Source organism: Anoplopoma fimbria, chromosome 4, assembly GCF_027596085.1.
Source record: "Anoplopoma fimbria isolate UVic2021 breed Golden Eagle Sablefish chromosome 4, Afim_UVic_2022, whole genome shotgun sequence".
Classification (NCBI taxonomy): Eukaryota; Metazoa; Chordata; class Actinopteri; order Perciformes; family Anoplopomatidae; genus Anoplopoma; species Anoplopoma fimbria.
The window spans coordinates 9,232,976-9,251,077 of NC_072452.1; the positions used below are offsets into that span (position 1 = coordinate 9,232,976).

Sequence of the window (18,102 nt, forward strand, 5' to 3'; positions counted from 1 at the left end):
AGGGTCAGCTGCTTTCTCAGAGCGATCTTTTCCAACCAGGCGTCCAAAGTCAACATTCCAACTAACCTACAGCCGTCAGTATGCAGACTGAATGAAAGCGAGAGGAAATGGACGGAGATGGAGAGAAAATGACAAAAGAAGCGCCATTGAGAGTTTTGTTTTTTTTCCTCCTAAGAAGCTAATGTTTCTCAAGTTTGGCTTTCCCAGATTTGGAAGCCCACATGCCTACAGTTATTCATATGGGTAGACATCATCCATTACCTCTAATTAACCAGATGATGGTCTGGTGAGCATAAAATGAAGCAGGCGATTAATCACTCACAGCACCTCCAGGCCTACTTCTCAACCTGAAAAAAAGGGGGTAAAAAGAGCTCTTGGGTCTTTTTGTGCTTCTCCTACTCATGCTTAGAGACAGGACATGTCCAAACTATTCTGGTCCACAAGCAGGAGAAAAAAGTAACTACCTTAAGGATCATATTGGCAATATCCCAATATACCAAAACGTTGCAAATAGATGTATTTGTGTGCAGGAGTTTGCTATGCACCAGTCAGATCTAAAGAAGAATGCACACCTTTATACTCATATGTACTGTAGCACCATACAGTTGATGCGTGAGAGGGGTAGTAATACATAGAGAAATGATAGTCGTGCCGGCTTCCAGACGCCATCTTTTTATGAGATGGAGGGAATTTACTGCCTCTGTTGAGGTGTAGTTTTTCTCCTCTTTTGCTCGTTTGTGTCATGCTTCTCCTGTGGCTGAGTTACTGGCGGTTTGTGGCGATGACGTAATTGTGGAAATGTCCTGGGCGCAGTCAAACTTGTAATTCAGTGAGGAATTTTTCATCTGGTCAAGGCTGGCCGGGCCCGTCTTTATAAATAAAGCTGTAAGTCTTCAAAAGAGGGAAAACAGAGGAAGAGGAAGGACGTGAAAGCCCTTTACTAACCCACTTACTTACTCAACACTGCTGGGGAACCATGATATTCATTTCTAATCCCCGTAACGCGCTCACAGGTCAGATTTCTGTGCTGTTTACAGTACGAGGTTTTACAAATAAGATCACGCTGTTGCTGAGCATGAAATAATTGGAGTCTTGATCCAGGAAAATATTATCCTGACCAGAGGAATCCAGAATTTGTCTTCCAGACAGCGTTTTGGCAGATGATTCAAGGCCGTATGCAAGCCAGTCTTCCATGTTTATCTAAATTAAATCATGGCCATGACTGTATATACAAGTTTAGCATTGCAAGCATTCATCTTTTTAATAAAATATGATATCTGAAGCAGGAAGCAACCAGCCAGTAAGTGCAGGTACAGCACACCACTGCTGTGCACTCAAAGTCTGTCTGCTGCTGCTGCTGCTGCTATCATCAGCTGTGCTTGAAGTCGGAGTCTGGGCTGCTTCAGTGGTACGGACTCGCCCCATGTGTGCTTTATTACCTCATATTCTGTGGTGATTTACAGCTCTTACACAGGCCACTCTTCTGAGCTGTTTATATCGGCCAGAGATAAAAGAAAATCATGGCTTTATTACCCAGACGGAGTGGGTCTGTTTACACAGCAGACAGGCCTGCAGCATGTATCTGGTCTGCCTTTCCAGAGGCAATAAAGTGTCCCATGTGTGCAAAGCATCACTGAACAGGACTGATATGTGTTAAATACAAAATGGTATCTGTTGGAACACACATTCCATTATTAGCCACTCCAAATGTTGACAGGTAGACATTTTATCCTCACGACTCACATCCTGAAAAAGCCAATATCGAGCTTTGATTTGATCATTATTCAAATGTTTCTGTCTGGATCATTGCTATAATCAGGCATACTGTTTCAGCTTGTAGGGCAATTCAAGATCATACTGAAGAATGCATTACCGAAGCTCTCTTCCAAACAAGTATCTAAAAACTGTTTGCCTGCAGCGCCATCCTGTGGTGAGAACAAAAACACCACAGGGCACAGGTAGAGTTTGACAGAAATTGTGGGATTCAGGGTCCTGTTAAAAGTCATGTCAGTCCCCAACAACAACAATAGTCAAGAGTACTGTTACAGTATGACATTATTTTATTAGCCTGTACAGAAGATTAACCGTGTTGTGAGGCTCTGTTTTACTAACACACTTGACAGCAGCTTACGATATACACTGGCAGATAGGTTAGTGAGTTCTACAAACCGGGAAGATACATTTCTTAATCAGAAAAAAATGATAGTGTCTCCATACATTTAAATACTTAACACTTTGTACTGTAATGTAATCTACAGAGCTTCCTCCCCATAGTGCCAGTGAAGGTTACTGTTTGACTTAAGACAATAGTAAAATGATGGGCAAGTATCACCTTAGACCCAAGAACCTTTCTGATAAGAAAACAGCAGAGGAGCAGTAACTGTGATGACATTGTCTAACGTGTGGCAGATCTGCTATAGTTGAAGCATGCAAGTTAATACAATATTACTGTCCGCAGAAAAGAAAGCTGACGAGGATACAAAAGCTGAAAGCGCAGAGGACCGTGCTGCACAGTGGGGAATTGTTTGGATTGTTCTTAAGGTTGATTTCTGATTCTGCTCATTGCTCATTTATTCGATACCGTTTTATACTCTCAACGTTATGTTAACATACATAAACTTACCCATCTTTGAACGTAAACTGCTATTTTCTACATATATTAAAGACCAATATTGTAGAAAAAAAGTCCACAGCTGACAGACGGAATGAGCTAAAAACAATACTTCGCCTGCTTTGCCATTTATATTAATAAGCTATGCAGCCCAGTGACAAAACCTTTATCACAATCAAGCACATAAGTGGAGGTTTTAAAACAAAACTTAACATTTTTAATAACTACTTTTATGTACACTGCTGTTAAAAGTTTTGGGACTGATTGGGTATTCTCAACACGGTATTTTTCTCCCCTGGCATGTTACACTGTAGAAACAACGACTAAACCTAAGTTTTAATCATTTAATTCTTCTTCAGTGGCCAGAAAATGTAAATAATACATTTGATGTCTGAATTACAAATTAATATTAATGTAAAGAGAAAAAACATCAACACAGAGGTGACTCCAAACGTTTGAATGGCAGTGTGTATACATAAAGTTTTACTTAAGGATTTGTTTCACACAAATAGTTATTTTTACTGTCGGATGGGTTAGTGTTAAGCTGAGGAGAATGACGATGCAGTGAAATACAGTATAAAGGCATGTTTTGATAAACAAAAAGATTAAAAAAATTCAAACCTGATGCATTCATCAGAATGCAGTCAGTCATGGTTTCACGTAGTTTTATAAAGCGGGCTATTATGCGATCACTGTATGCTCCCCGATGTCTGGTGATGCAACTTAAGCTAAAACTCTAGAACAGCTGTATGCCGAGCAGATCACAGATAGTTCTTACATATCAATAAGCAGAATCAGAAATCATGTTTAAATTAAATTCATCGCACAGTTTACAGAAATTAGCTCAAAGAACTCAACACTAGGACTGTTTGATAGCAAACAGAGTATTCGGGTTCAGGGAGCGAGCGGTCCCAGCCTCAGCTCCACATGGTGCGTGAGCCAAATGGCCTCAGCGGTGGTTTCGGCTCCCTCCTCGCTCGGCCTGACGGGAGCTGCGAGGTTGCGGAAGTCGTGTCGAATCTTAAAGGAAACAGTGACATCCGCATCCTCTTCTTTCTGGGGGATCACTTTGATGAAGAAACCAATCTTGTTGGATTTCCTGAAGGCAACAACACTGTGGAAAGAACAGAGGGATCAGGCCAAGAGTTGCCTCACACTATCATTTCCTTCTTTCTGTGTGTGTGTGTGTGTGTGTGTGTGTGTGTGTGTGTGTGTGTGTGTGTGTGTGTGTGTGTGTGTGTGTGTGTGTGTGTGTGTGTGTGTGCGTGCGCCTGTGCACGGGTCTATTAACTTACTCTGGGTCATCTTGGAAGTCCTGGGGTTCAGCCAGTTCATCGTACTCAGCAGCAGCATCCTTTCCTGCCAAGACCAGTTCTTTGCTGGGTACCATAACCTAAAAGAAAGAAAGAAAAAGTTACAGTTCAACATTCAGTGACTTTCAGACTGTTGGATGAGTTAACAGAGATTTTAAACATTATAAAGTTTCTCTGTTTTTAGGTAGGCCAATGTAAATCTGTGTGTTTTGGGGAAAAACAATCCCACTCAAGACAATAATGTTTTGCTTTTTGTTGCTTCACTTGGAAGTTTGACCTTCACTGTGCAGAATGATATACGTGCAGTTTGTCACCAGAGGGCTGTTTTTAAAACTCATTTTTCTGTGCTCCGCTGAAATCTGACTTCAAGCATCATTTTGTGACTTTTGAAGTTAATAGTAATTGCATATTCATAGATTCAGAATCGTTGTCAAAGAAGATGAAGAGGCAAATTCAAATGAAGAATATCTGACAGAGAAAAACCCCCCACAATTTATTATTCCAGGACGAGTATTCTCATGTCATCACAGATGACTGGACTAATAATGGTTTGCAAAATAATTTTAATTATTTCTATACATTTTTAAGTTAAGTTTTATACAACACATCGCATTTATCGATTTATTTATCCTATTACTACAATCTTAAAAGGTCCAATATTGTAGAGAGTGAGTTGTCTTTTTTGGATTAAAAAGAAGCTCTAGGTGCTATTTAATTAATGTGACAGTATCAAAACCCTCAATCTAGGGAGAAATGCACACAACCAGTATTCAGAAAATGTGCTTTTAAACTAGCCGTCAGGACTTCAGTACGGTTGTGATGTCACCGGTAGAAGCGACGCTAAACTCTGTAACTGGCTCACAGTGAGGCCCTGGCTGCAATGACGCTGTGAAGACGCTGACCAATCAGAGCAGACCGGGCTTTAGGGGGAGGGGGTGTGAAGAGGCGAGCGTTTCAGACAGAGGGTGAAAAGTGGTATAATCAGAGAGACGGTATTTTTTTTTATATTAAAGAATGTTAACATGAAGTAGAAACCCATTCAGTATGAACCTTACAATTAGCATATTTCTCTTTTAAGAAATGATTAGGGAACGAGCAGATGCATGAAATATGAAATTAACAATTATGTTACGCTCATAATAAAGACCAGAATAATCACTTTACCATTTTGGCTCTGGTCCGTTTCTTCTGACAACAGCTTGGGCTCTATGGATGACCACTTTTCCCGCAGGTTTCCAGATAAGGTTTTTAAAAGCACCAGTTGCAGATTTTTAAGTTGTTGCTACTACTTGAAGACTTCAAAAGAAGGTGTTCCAAAATCCAAATTGAATACAAGTGATTTACACCAATCTCTGAAGCCATCGGCTGTTGGTCTGAGGACAGATAAGCATCGGGTGGCGAGCGGCCACATTTCTGGGGTTCTGCTGTGGCCAACGGATATCCACGTCAAGTCAGAAGAGGAGGCCTGTTTATCTGCAGTTACCTGCTCGAAAGTTATTGATCGATATTTCTCGGACTACAAATTAAAATGCTTCCCACACCAAAATATTGTTTCGTGAAGGCAAATGCAATTGCACAGCTCAGAAAACATGTAATTTATATTTGTGCTATGTGTGAGGGTGGAAAAAGGACTCATATATATATATATATATATGGCTCATATTTACCTGTAAAATGAGTATATTGTGACTGTATAGTCATCAGCAAAAGTACACTTTCTACAATACAACACATAAGATACGCAATGATATATATAAAGAGCTGGTCCATGAAATCAACCAAACATGGCTCTCTGCGGCTCACGCTGCCCTCCAGGTGTTTTAATGTCAGATCAAGCAGGATGACAGGAATGCACACTCTGTTTAGCCACAGTGTGAAAGGAAATTGGTCATGAAGACGCTCCGTGTTGGGCAGGAGCTCTTCCTTACCCAGTCTGGCCCATGCGTTCATCGCTAAAGAGGCCAGGACAAACAGCCTGTAGTCACCGAGAGCCTCGAAGCGGCTGCTGGCAACTGGCAGCTCGGCAGACCATTTACCCCGGGAACACGGCACTCTTAGCCGTGCTTGTGACAGATGACAGATGGAGATAAAAATGGGAACCAACTGCTCTGCATATGAGAAGATGATAAGGCTACCTACCACATAAGGAAAAGGCGCTGTGAATGAACAGACCGCCCTGCGCACAGAAACACTGCCTGATATAATATGCCATATTTAATAGTAGGCAGGTGGCAACAACTGCCACAATCTGGGAATATGCACATTTCATATACTCTGTATTTGAGCCATAATGCTCTTCTCAGCAGTTAAAGCTCCATTCGTTGATGTTTGGCCAGCATGTGGGGCAGAATTACTCTGCAACACGCTGATAAACACAGTCCTTACAGTTTATTGCCTCATTAAGTGGTTTAAGTAAACAACTGTGTGTCCAGCAGACAACATGGAAGAAAATGATCAGCCCACTGAAATGTTTCTGACCACCTGACTAATTTATTTTCAATGTTCACTGGGCTTTCAGCTCAGTCTAAAAAATATCTGGGCTGCAGAGTTGGGTGAATAATTCTCTACAGGTTTGTCATGAGAGATATTCTTTAGATGCACTAAGTATTTACACCATTACTGTTCAAATCATAGTGTCAATGTTTGGAAGTTGTTGGACAGTAATGAGTATTTGACACGGATTCCCCCTTTTTTAACTGTCTGATACTTTTATTTCAACAAATAAAGGAGAAAGGGCTCTTAAATACCTTAGCTGTGCTGTTGATGTCATCGGGATCTTCGTCCTCACAAGCAGCCAATGTGACGTGGGTGATGTTCTCCACTGGGTTGGTCAGAGTCAGCAGCACTTGGCTCTCCTAAATAGACAGGATGGAGAAAAGCACTGAAGTTTAACCCAACGTACCTTTGAAACCTGATTGAGTTCATTCAAAAGGTTTGGTCTTGTTTTGATCTCTAAAATAGCACCATAAAATAAACCTTTTAACTCAATAAACATAATAGAACTAAGTTTTGTCCTGATAAGAGATGCAATGTCTCCCTAGTGTCAAAACCTCATCTTAAAAACACTCAAAAAGGTAAGTTACTGGTGAGTTAGCTGTGTTTGAGGGCAGGGCACAGCATGTTACAGACCCAACTTCTTGACGTTACGATTATGAACAGAATAGATAATATATGTAAAAGATAATACACTCAACATGTCCGATCCAATGCAAACACTGACCTTCATGTTCCGGAGATTTGGAATGGACATAATTCTCACTTCAGGGATGTAACTCCTGTGGGAAGAAGAACCGACTATGTTTAACACATTCACTACCAGTTAAAACACAAGCAAACCATGAACTCCTGATGAACGCCTGAGAACAATGTGCTATTTGGATGGTATAAATTGCCCAAAAAGAGTAAACCATTAAGATCGTGGATATTATGGGGTTATTTTCCTTTAAATGTTTTAAGGTAAAAGCAACTTTTGCATGGATCATTTCCCGAACATGAGTCTGTTGTTCAGCATCATCATGAAGACACATGTTTGAAGTAATCTGTTGACCAATACTCACACAGCCACCAGCTGTATTTTAAACTTGATTGAAGTAGGATTAAACTCTGGCTTGCTCAAGTTGTGCTCACATTTCTGGAGGAGGAAATAAAGAAAGAATAAATAATAATAATAATAATAATAATAATAATAATAAAGAAGAAATGTGATCAGCCTTTTAAAATATATACAGGAGAATAAAACCGTGAAGTGGTACTGACCCTGCAGCGCAGTGAGCGCTTCATCAGGAGGTGTTTGTGTCTCGGGTGGAGCTGAGACGCCCCTGCAGGCTGGAAGTCAGGCTGCAGAAGCCGCTGGCGCAGCGTGGTCACTGCGAGGACACAAGAAAGCTTAGTTTCAACTCTACCTCAATCAGAGAGACAAAGATAATTTGTATTGTTTAGTGAGCTCCAAACAAACTCTTACCCTCCGGTAGGCTGATGGGCCTGGTATAACAATCTTCAGGCAGGGGTTCCACCTCATCAAGGGCCTGGGCCGGCTCGATGGAGATCTCCTTCTGGTCCTCACCCTCTTTTAGGCTGGTGAAGTTACACAAATACTGCCATCAACAATCTGATGCATCTCTTATGACGATGCCGTTAAATGTAAACTGAAAGCAGCAAAGCATAGGGGGATTTTCTAATGTTTATGTCACTCAGACTACATATACTTAACAACACATTTATTTATATATATACCTATACCGTCCAGCAGCTATATTTAATATTTCGTCAAGGATAAAGTTGCATGGTTATGCAGTTGAGGAAATAAGCTTTGTCAGCTGATATTTAAGACCTGGCTACTGAACGACAACCCTTTTGAGACAAGAGACCAAATCTGTATAATTATTTTCATGGCTTCCTGGCCTGTTTTACATGCGTCTCTTAGATCTGACAGCACACTTTGTCAGTACAGTGACTTTTGTCAGCCTATTAATTTTCAGACTTAAAGCAGGGTCTTTGAATCCATCCTGGTGGTTTAATATAAAAATGGTGATCGCTCACAACTGTATTACTACAAGGTGATGATGGAGCTTTGAGAAATAAATAAGGGTGATGAGCTGTTCACTGTGATGGATTCCCATGTATCTCAAGCCAAGTTTCAAGGCTCTACAAATTGATGGCACACTGAAATTAATGAAACGATCGCTGCTGGATGGTAAGAAGTCAATTTATCCAAGTCACCAATAATATGCATGTAGATCTACTAGAAAAAAAATGTTTCCTGTGTGGAGTCAAAAGCAGCAGTAATTCCCTGTATGTGATAGAAAGAACACTCACGAGAGGCCAGACAGGCTCGATATGGGAGCTCCAGACCTCTGCCTCTGCAGTCTGGTTCCAAGGCCATATTTTTCCTGAGGGAACCAAGATTAGACATTATTCCAAGTGAGAAGAAGAGCTAAAGAAAATTCATGAAATTACTTAATCTACAATCATTTTCTACATGACTACTTTTAACAACATTTTGATCCATAAGCAGAGTTTATGACAACTTAAAAAACTAAAATGGAAAGAAATTGTATTTGTCATTTAAAAAACAATAAATAAGCCAAAAACAATTCCATTGGTCTTGTGGAAAGAGACAATAACAGGAGCCTTTCTGCCCGCGATAGTGGGAGAGAATCAGCTCGGACGGACTGAGGGTTCACAATTCAATTAGTATGAAAATATTTTGGTGTGGTTACACAGAGTTTAACAAAGTCTTCCATTTCTTCGCTCCCTCTTACAGACACAAAGGCTCCCATTGGTTGGATCTCAGAGACATTCATGTGATCTGTGAGGTTACTCAATAACAGATTAAACAGGACGAGAGATGAGGAGAAGACAGTGCTACTGTAAAGATGAGATTATCCAAGTTGTGAAAAATACCACTCACCACCACATGAATAGTGTGTTGCTGGGGGGCAAAAACCAAAATATCAGAGTGCATAAGCAAAGAAAAAGGAGAGAATAAAGAACCAGGTGAAACAAAAGCAATTCAGCAAACATCAGTGGCATCTGGTGACATGCAACAACAACAGAAAGTAATCAGAGATGGAAAACAACTGCAGGACATAGCAGCTTAAGTGTCTGGAAATGTTTCCAATACACAATAGGAAAGACTGGTTTGCATTATTGGATGTTAACATTGTAAAGCAGAATGCAGAAGGTGTAAAACCATGTGCAAACAAGCTCACGAAGCATGAAAACCATGTCTACACCGGAGCTAATAGATTTGAAAAATGTACATCTTCTGCTCCGTTTTGTCATTTCAGAAGGACTAAGCAGGTTTTTTTTTATTATTATTTCAATGTGGATCGAAAACCATTTGAAAAAAATAAATAAAATTGTTTCCACAAATGCATAGTTTTTTCCTACTTATCCGCCCAAGTATAGACATGGTGTAAAGTTGCACTCCAACGAAACACTAGAGCAGCTGAGCAGCTTATTTTTCCCTTCTGCTTTGTTTAAAATATTTGCTCATCATATAGTTTCCCCAAGGGCACATACTCTAAATGTGTCATTGGTAACGTTATTGAGATTTAGAATCTCCGTATCAAATAGATCTCTTAAATGCATATAATCATTGATCTCAATTCTGCTCCAACAGAACCTGCAAATTGTGTCACAGATTACAGTGAGACGGCAGCTATTTGACATTTGAAAGGAACAGAAGAAGGTATGGAATTGTTTGAAAGGCTGAATTGTGCTCAGAGGAAGGAAAGTACCGAGAATGCCAGAGGCATGCACTGTCGTCTCCTGGCCAGCTTCTTCCTATCTCTGTCCTGCTTCTCTCTGTGGGCCAGCTGCTGGTAATACTCAATCAACTTGTTGATCTGTAGAGAAAAAAAACATTCAGAGACTGGTCATCAATGCTTCATGTATTTCTTATAAAGCAAGAGTGATCAAGAATTGAGCCTCTGTAAACTTTAACCAAACAACTTACAGTGTCCCGACACTACATATTGTTTGGATACTCACCAGTTTGAGTTTAAAATCAAAGAATTTGATGTTCTTTTATGTAACACAATATGGCATTACAGGCACCCTTCAAAACAACCGTCTGACACACTTTCAATTAACTTATGAAATGTGGAAAAGTGCTGAATAATGATCATCTACAATTACAAACACTAAAAATATGTTTGTACATAAAGGTTTAATAATAAAAACTGCACAAAAAGGGGAATTGATGATTTGTTTGCGGCACATTTCTGGACTCGGCAACTAAGCAACCTTCTGCCTCTGGCCAGCTATGTGACGGTGTCACTTCTATTCAAAAGAAGTAATTCATGGTCAGGGAGCATGTGAGCAACTTGTGGGAATAAATAACCACAGGGGGAAACTTACCCGCTGCGTATGAGGGTTCTCTGGCTCCTGCCAACCACCGCTGGCTGCAGTAAACAAAATTCAACAAATAAGAAAGAAATACAAAGAAATACACAGCTATGTACATGTGCTGAATTAATGAGCAACTGTAGACTTAATATCTACATTATATCCGCACCCACCAACTGATTTGTCAGCCATTCCCACGTCCCTGGAGGTCCAGCGACAGAAGCCACAGGCCAGGTAGTAGGCCTTCTTCATGGCCGTCTTGGTCGGATCGTCAGGCAGAGGAGCCGGGATGTTGGTGGCCCGAGTAGACAGCGTGTGCATGCAACATGGGCAGTCGAAACAATTTGCACACCTGCAACACAGAAGAGCACAGACAATCAGGAATGAATGAATGAAAGGACTGCTAGGACTATAGCAAGAGTGCTATAGAGTTTATGTGTGTGTGTATATATATATATATATATATATATATATATATATATATATATATAGTCTCACCTGTTCTTTTTAAGCTTGGCCTCTGCAGATGGCATGTTCTCCAGACAGCTTGGACAATAGTGAGAGTCCACCTGGTGACCAAAAACAGGGAGGGAGGAGTCAGTCAAACACCTTAAACTGAGTCTTTGATTTTGTTTTACTGTCTCAGCTGCAGCAATAAGCAATCACGTGTTTACAAAGGAACCCCTGACTCTTTATATGAAGCTAGTCTGGGTGTGGTGTCCATAGCTGTGAGCCACGTTAACAGGGTGGATTATGATGGTGATGACGTCAGCTGGGTGAAATAATGTAGTCACAAATAATGTCTCACTTGTTGGACATATTGTTTATATACACGAGCTAGACAAACACCTAAACGTTAACCTCAAATAATACTAAGAGCTAGCCGGCTAGCTTGCTCGCCCATTTGTGCTAAATCCAGCGGAAGTGAACCCCCCCGCTGGTAGCCAATGAGAAGAGGGCATTGGTTTGATTGACAGGCGGCTTAGCCATACAGCGCGCGAGCTGGTTGGACGAACACCCGCCTCCCTGTCAGAGCTGCTAGCAAAGCGGCTAACAACAGCTAGCTTCAGGACAGTCAGGGAAAAACGTCCACGTACCTCGTGGGACACACACTCCAGAGACCGTAGCTCGCTGCAGTAGCGGCAGAAATAAAGTTGAGATAAAGGGGCTCTGATCCTTTTCTCTCCACGCACCAGATAGACGACTCTATCTGGCTGCAGAAGGGACGCCATCTCTGAGCAGCTCAGCCGAGACGACGGGTTCTCCGACTGCTCTCCAGCGGGTCGGAGAGGAAACACGGTGTGCTCAATGGCGACCCCGTGTGGTCAACAGGGGAACTGCCAGGGCTAAACCGACACATGCAGTAGCAGTCATAAGTTTGGACACACCTTCTCATTCAATGGTTTTTCTTTATTTTTATTTTTTTCTACATTGTAGATTAATATTGAAGACATCCAAACTATGAAGGAACACATATGGAATTATGTGGTAAACAAACAAATGCTCAACAAACCAGAATATGTTTTATATTTTAGATTCTTCAAAGTAGTTGAATGAGAAGGTGTGTCCAAACTTTTGACTTGGTACTGTACATGTTATAGATAGATGGATGTTTCCCAGTATCCTCTAGATATCACATAATTGTATGATAAAGTGACATCTTGTGTTAACTAACTAGGTTATTCAAAGTGTGCAAAAGAACGACACAACTCTGCCTTAACATTTAACATTGTAATACAGTAGCAGTCAAAAGTTTGGACACACCTTCTCATTCAATGGTTTTTCTACATTGTAGATTAATATTGAAGACATCCAAACTATGAAGGAACACATGGAATTATGTGGTAAACAAACAAATGCTCAACAAACCAGAATATGTTTTATATTTTAGATTCTTCAGAGTAGTTGAATGAGAAGGTGTGTCCAAACTGACAGTGACAAAGAAACAGAAAGTAATTAAAATGTCTAACCATGAAAACATTAACAAGGTGACATCATGGTATTTTATGTGTTTCCTTGTTTGGATTACCTTAAATGAGCTATGTATCAAACACCAGTTTCCTCAAACAATAGAGACCATGAGAAGTGAGGATTAAATGAGCATTTCTAAGGTTAAACATTTCTTGAGACTACAGTACCAGTCAAACGTTTGGACACACCTTCTCATTCAACTACTTTGAAGAATCTAAAATATGAAACATATTCTTGGTTTGTTGAGCATTTGTTTGTTTACCACATAATTCCACATGTGTTCCTTCATAGTTTGGATGTCTTCAATATTAATCTACAACGTAGAAAAAAATAAATAAAGAAAAACCATTGAATGAGAAGGTGTGTCCAAACTTTTGACTGGTACTGGATTCTTTACTGTTTTTATTGCTTATTTATAATACTTTTTTTATTTTTTATCTTGTTTTTCTTTTACTATGTCTCCTGTTTGCACTATAACCTATGCTGCTGTAATCCTGTAAATTTCTTCTTACAGCGTTCAACTGCTTCAAATATGTCTCTTAATGACACCAAGAACAAGCAAAATGTGATGCAGTCTTTTATGTGTCTGTGCCCCGGGGGCCAGATGTCTAAAATCCATCCATCTCATACCAGACTAGCTTTGCATGAACAACCTGCAACATCTTTTATATTCTATATTTAATAAACATATATTTTATTCATTTAAAAGATAAATGCATTTGGATAGGTCTTACAGTTCCTGTGCTTCTTTGAGAAATCATCGTCACTGCTGTGATTGTGTCCTATAGGAGTTTGCTCCATTAGCAGCTCCAGCGTCGTCACTCAACCTGGGATCATAACATCTGTGAATTAATTAAAAACAAATCCCTCAAAGAGACTGAACTAATACACAAAATTAATATGGAATTATACTTGTGTTGTGTTGCTGCAAAAATAATGAATGTGGCCTTCTGGGACAATACAGATCTTAACTGAACGCTGTGTAAAATATGGTCTACGAGGTGCTCTAGCAGGACTGGAATTAGGCCTGTGAGCCACTCACAGGGCATATGGCCAAGTACCAGCTCACCATGGCAACAGCTGATCCCAGAGAGGAGAAATGATCCATGAATAAAAACTAAACCAACCGTGTTTCTCCTCTTTTCAGGAACGTGATGCGTATCTTGTTTTCATTTTATTCAGTAAAGTTCAGCTTCGTTAGTCTCCTTTATTAATTTATTACTCAGGCTTATGTTTTTCTCTCTCGTCTCAATGAATGCTGTTTATGAATGTTCACAGCAGGTTAAGCACCAGGCATCCTCAGGGACACACGCACTCCTAGTCCACTGGGTTTGCCAGCTTGTCTTGATTAGGGGAAGTGCGTTTTAAAGAGCTGGCTCCTCATCATGTGAATGCTATGATACCAGAAGAAAATATGTATAACAGCACTGTCTAAATGTCCATCTATTCTTTTTCTCTCTATTTTCTTTATTGCTCATTTGCTTATTTATAATACTTATTTTGATCTAGTTTTTTTTACTATGTCTCTTGTTTGCACTATCCTCTATGCTGCTGTAATCCTGTAATTGTCCCCCCTAATAAAGGATTATCTTATCTTATCTTATTCATAACTGGAGATGCATTCATTCATCCAAAGGCTTACCACCGTGTATTACGTCATTACGTCCGCAGAGGGCGTCATCTCGCCCCTCCGCCCCCGAGCCAGAGGAGGCAGAGACATCCCGAGGGAGAAGCGCGGCCGCTCACAGTGAGTCGTCACCATGTCGGGGAAGGTCGGCACGATGCGGCCCCTCTTACCTCTGCTGCTGCTCGGCCTGCTGCGACCCTGCTGCTCCGCAGTAACCCCATTCACACAGGTAGGCCACCTGTTGATATCCACACACACACACACACACACACACACACACACACACACACACACACACACACACACACACACACACACACACACACACACACACACACACACACACACACACATAGATAGATAAAGACTAATACCAGATCAGACGTCACAGTCATGTCTAATTAGGCACTGCTGACACACCTGCGCTGTGTTATCCTTAAATAAGCTTCAGCAGGTAGGCATCAATGTTGAAAACAGGTGGTGTGGAGTAATGTAATGTAATGTAATGTTGTTTTAAGTGTATGAGTTACATCAAAAGTTTGAAATAATGACAAATGTAGGCCTCTCATGCTCATTTGCATATGCAAATTACGTCTAAAGCAAACATGATGGAAATCAACATGATGTCACAGACAGTGCTGTAGCTTCTGTTTTCCACACACACACACACATATATATACATATATATATATATATATATATATATATATATATATATATATATACACACACACACACACACACACACACACACACACACACACACACACACACACACACACATACACAGGGGCCGGCAACCTCCGTCACACGGATGGAGGCACTCTGAACTGTATAAAATGATGGTTGTTTAATTACAGGATTATAGAGGGCATTATTCCTCCATGGGTAAATAATAAACTGAGATCTGTGAGTGTTTATTTATTACACATTAACCAAGTGCCTGTGTTTCTGTTGACACTGGGTTTGGGTTTGAGTTGGGCAGATGTCAGGAGTCTGGCTGACATAAAAACAACATCATCTATGAGTAGGGAGAACGGTGAAAGTGTTGCAACTGTTACTATGGTGTATATTTGGTTAAGGCGTTGGGAACTGTTATCTAACAACCCCCACTGATATTTGCACTGGAAACAGCTGGGTCAGGCAGAGACAGTGGACTTAAAAGTGCATTAAAATATGATTTGTTAATATATAAATATATTTTGGGACTAATGCAGGGCTGTAACTACCATGTTGTCATTATAAATGTATTTTTTCTTGTTTATTTTGTAAGTGCCAAGATTATGACTCATGAAACTAATCATTAAAAGTAGTGGGTGACTGAAATGTTACAAAACACACCACTGATAATCAAACAAACAACAAGTGAGAAAGTTCAAATCCATGTCAAGGCCTAACATTGGCTAGAAAATGAGTGTTGTAGAAAATAGAAGTCTAAAAACAATTAAAGGACATACAACATCCATATTGGCATATGCTTTGTTTCATTTAAATATATTGTATCCAACCAGAAGCATCTTTTATAAGCAAACAATTCTACGCCAAATAAATGCTGGTGATTGTGTTGGCCAGTTAAAACAACCATACCGTGCTTTGACCTTTTGTTTCCACTCCCCAGCGGTGTGAACCAACGGATTACACTATTTACGACTACCATGCAAAGACTCTGAACGGGAGTCACACCGTAAACCTCAGCGACTACAAGGGCAAGAGTGTCCTCTTCATCAACGTGGCCACATACTGAGGGTTGACCTTCCAGTACGTGGGTAAGAAACTGCTCGACAGGTCGCATTATTTTGTGTTGCAGTATTAAAAAAATAAATGAAATAAAAATCAAGCTTCGTCATCTGAATACATTTTGCTTTTTTTTCATTTTTTTTTTTTTTCATTTCCTTCATTAGAACTGAATGCACTACACGAGCAGATGAAACCTCTCGGACTAACCATTTTGGGCTTTCCCAGCAACCAATTTGGGAAACAGGAACCAGGGCAAAACAAAGAAATTCTTCCAGGTTTAAAGTGAGAAATGTTTCTTGTTAAATGCAAATCAAAATCAGGGTAGCCTGAAAACACTATAACCCCAACCAATTTAACCACAAGGTTTAATTTCAATGTGGTATTAAGCTTCTTGAGCTTATAGAAGATCTGGAAACATGAGAATCCCCTAAAATTTGAGTCCCAAGCTTCTCACAAGACGGTATACATTGTAATGCTCTGTAACATAAGAGCCTTCAGAGCTGGATGTAGAGAGGAATTTGCAATATTCTTAAATCCTATGTCAATCAACAAAGCTTAATTTAATGAAGGACATCCTTTGGCAATAAGATCAGTTTCTGTTAGAGGCCTCACTAACACGCATAGAATTGATGTCTCAGGTTCCACCAGGCTTCTTATATCCATAGCAAAGCCTTCGCAATAGACTTGTTTTTTTCCTCAGCTCGTAGTGGATCTAGGGCAGCTGCCAAGCCACAGAGTGCTCAGAGGCACGTCCACTGATAAGCTGCCCTCTTTTTGGATTCCAGGCATGTCAGACCAGGCAATGGATATGTTCCAAACTTCCTGCTGTTTGAGAAAGGTGATGTAAATGGAAAAAACGAGCAAGAGGTTTTCACTTTCCTTAAGGTACGTTGTGGTCTGTGTGTGATTTGAAAGCTTACATTTATACTGTTAATCAATACAGGTTGCCTGTTGAGTCTATATCCCAACATGTTTCACTAATGCTGTACTCCAGCTGTGCACAAACTTCATATCACTCATTAGCTGTAAACGGATATTAAAAGGTCTTTGATTTTCATTTATGATCCACTGGAAAACATCCTCACTAGGTTTCCTATAATCGATGAAGTGCGAGGAGTTTATGTATTCAATAACTCAACTGTCTTACCGTTTTGAAAAGTACATATTTTCTCTTTGTATCTTTTATTACTGTTTGATATGTGTGAATGCAGAATTGCTACTTAATTTCATTGTACTTTGCCAATAAAGGAATTGCATTCTTCTTGTAAACTACAGCTCTGTAGGGTGGAGGTAGGTCACTTTGTTGCTCTCTCATAACAACTGTGCTTTCTGCACCGCAGAACTCCTGCCCTCCAGTCGGAGACCTCCTCGGTGACCCTGCCAGAATGTTCTGGGGTCCCATGAAACTCAGCGACATCAAGTGGAATTTTGAGAAGTTTCTGGTGGGTCCAGACGGGAAGCCGGTGATGAGGTGGCACCCGAGTGTCATTGTTTCCGAGATCCATGCCGACATTCGCAAATACCTGCTCCAGCTGTACACACAGCAGATCTTCAGCGAGAACTGATTGATCACACTGTATCTCCATCTAATGAAGTACCTGTGTATGTACTTAGAGCAATGTTGACAGATCCTGACACATGAAGATGGCATGTTGAATGAAGAGGAGGCTTGAAAACAGTAACTCTGTGGTGCCTCTTCCGAGTCTGGGGTTCGGGCCAGCTCTTCAGTGCATTCGAGCTGCCCTGTAATCCCACAGCTTCATGTCATCTTCTCATCCCAGGACCTGTTAGCCATTGCATCCTAAATGTTAATTACTTATAATAAATCATGGAGAATAACACACTAATGTGAAGACTTCTTTTTGTTTTTTTTTTTTTTTTACAATAAACAACCAATATTATGAAGGTTTCATGTCATGGAAAAGTGGACATGATTTAGTGAGTTTGTGGACCAGACCTTTCTATGGTGCAATAAAAATGGAAGAAAATGG

At 40.3% G+C, this 18,102-nt stretch overlaps 2 protein-coding genes across 4 annotated transcripts; one reads left to right on the forward strand and one right to left on the reverse strand.

Annotated features, from left to right (window-relative positions):
• Window positions 1-2,042: 2,042 nt before the first annotated feature.
• Window positions 2,043-13,500, reverse strand: dctn4 (dynactin 4). 3 transcript variants are annotated; one of them, XM_054597397.1, is made up of 13 exons: window positions 13,482-13,500; window positions 11,275-11,345; window positions 10,950-11,128; window positions 10,789-10,832; window positions 10,167-10,274; window positions 8,740-8,813; window positions 7,886-7,998; window positions 7,681-7,790; window positions 7,482-7,555; window positions 7,145-7,199; window positions 6,672-6,779; window positions 3,907-4,004; window positions 2,043-3,725 (listed from the first exon to the last, which is right to left on the reverse strand). In XM_054597397.1, exons 2-13 carry the CDS (start codon window positions 11,307-11,309, stop codon window positions 3,506-3,508), a joined length of 1,218 nt encoding a protein of 405 aa, XP_054453372.1. In that variant the 5' UTR covers window positions 11,310-11,345; window positions 13,482-13,500; the 3' UTR covers window positions 2,043-3,505. The 3 variants fall into 3 exon arrangements, with proteins under 3 accessions (XP_054453372.1, XP_054453371.1, XP_054453373.1); XM_054597396.1 differs by lacking the exon at window positions 13,482-13,500 and adding an exon at window positions 11,874-12,105; XM_054597398.1 differs by lacking the exon at window positions 13,482-13,500 and adding an exon at window positions 11,466-11,685.
• A 959-nt stretch (window positions 13,501-14,459) lies between these two features.
• Window positions 14,460-17,971, forward strand: gpx3 (glutathione peroxidase 3). Its single transcript, XM_054597440.1, has 5 exons — window positions 14,460-14,603; window positions 15,993-16,140; window positions 16,276-16,393; window positions 16,897-16,996; window positions 17,452-17,971. The coding sequence occupies exons 1-5, from the start codon at window positions 14,508-14,510 to the stop codon at window positions 17,674-17,676; spliced, it is 687 nt and encodes a 228-aa protein (XP_054453415.1). The 5' UTR covers window positions 14,460-14,507; the 3' UTR covers window positions 17,677-17,971.
• Window positions 17,972-18,102: the final 131 nt, after the last annotated feature.

What these genes read in the sequence shown, in the direction of transcription:
- dctn4 (XM_054597396.1), bottom strand. Translation starts at nt 12,008, where the DNA reads ATGGCGTCCCTTCTGCAGCCAGATAGAGTCGTCTATCTGGTGCGTGGA. An exon ending in AAAATACAGCTGGTGGCTGT is followed by an intron (nt 7,200 to 7,481) that starts GTGAGTATTGGT and finishes TTCTTCCCACAG; the next exon opens with GAGTTACATCCCTGAAGTGA. An exon ending in GACTTCCAAGATGACCCAGA is followed by an intron (nt 3,726 to 3,906) that starts GTAAGTTAATAG and finishes TTCTTTCCACAG; the next exon opens with TGTTGTTGCCTTCAGGAAAT.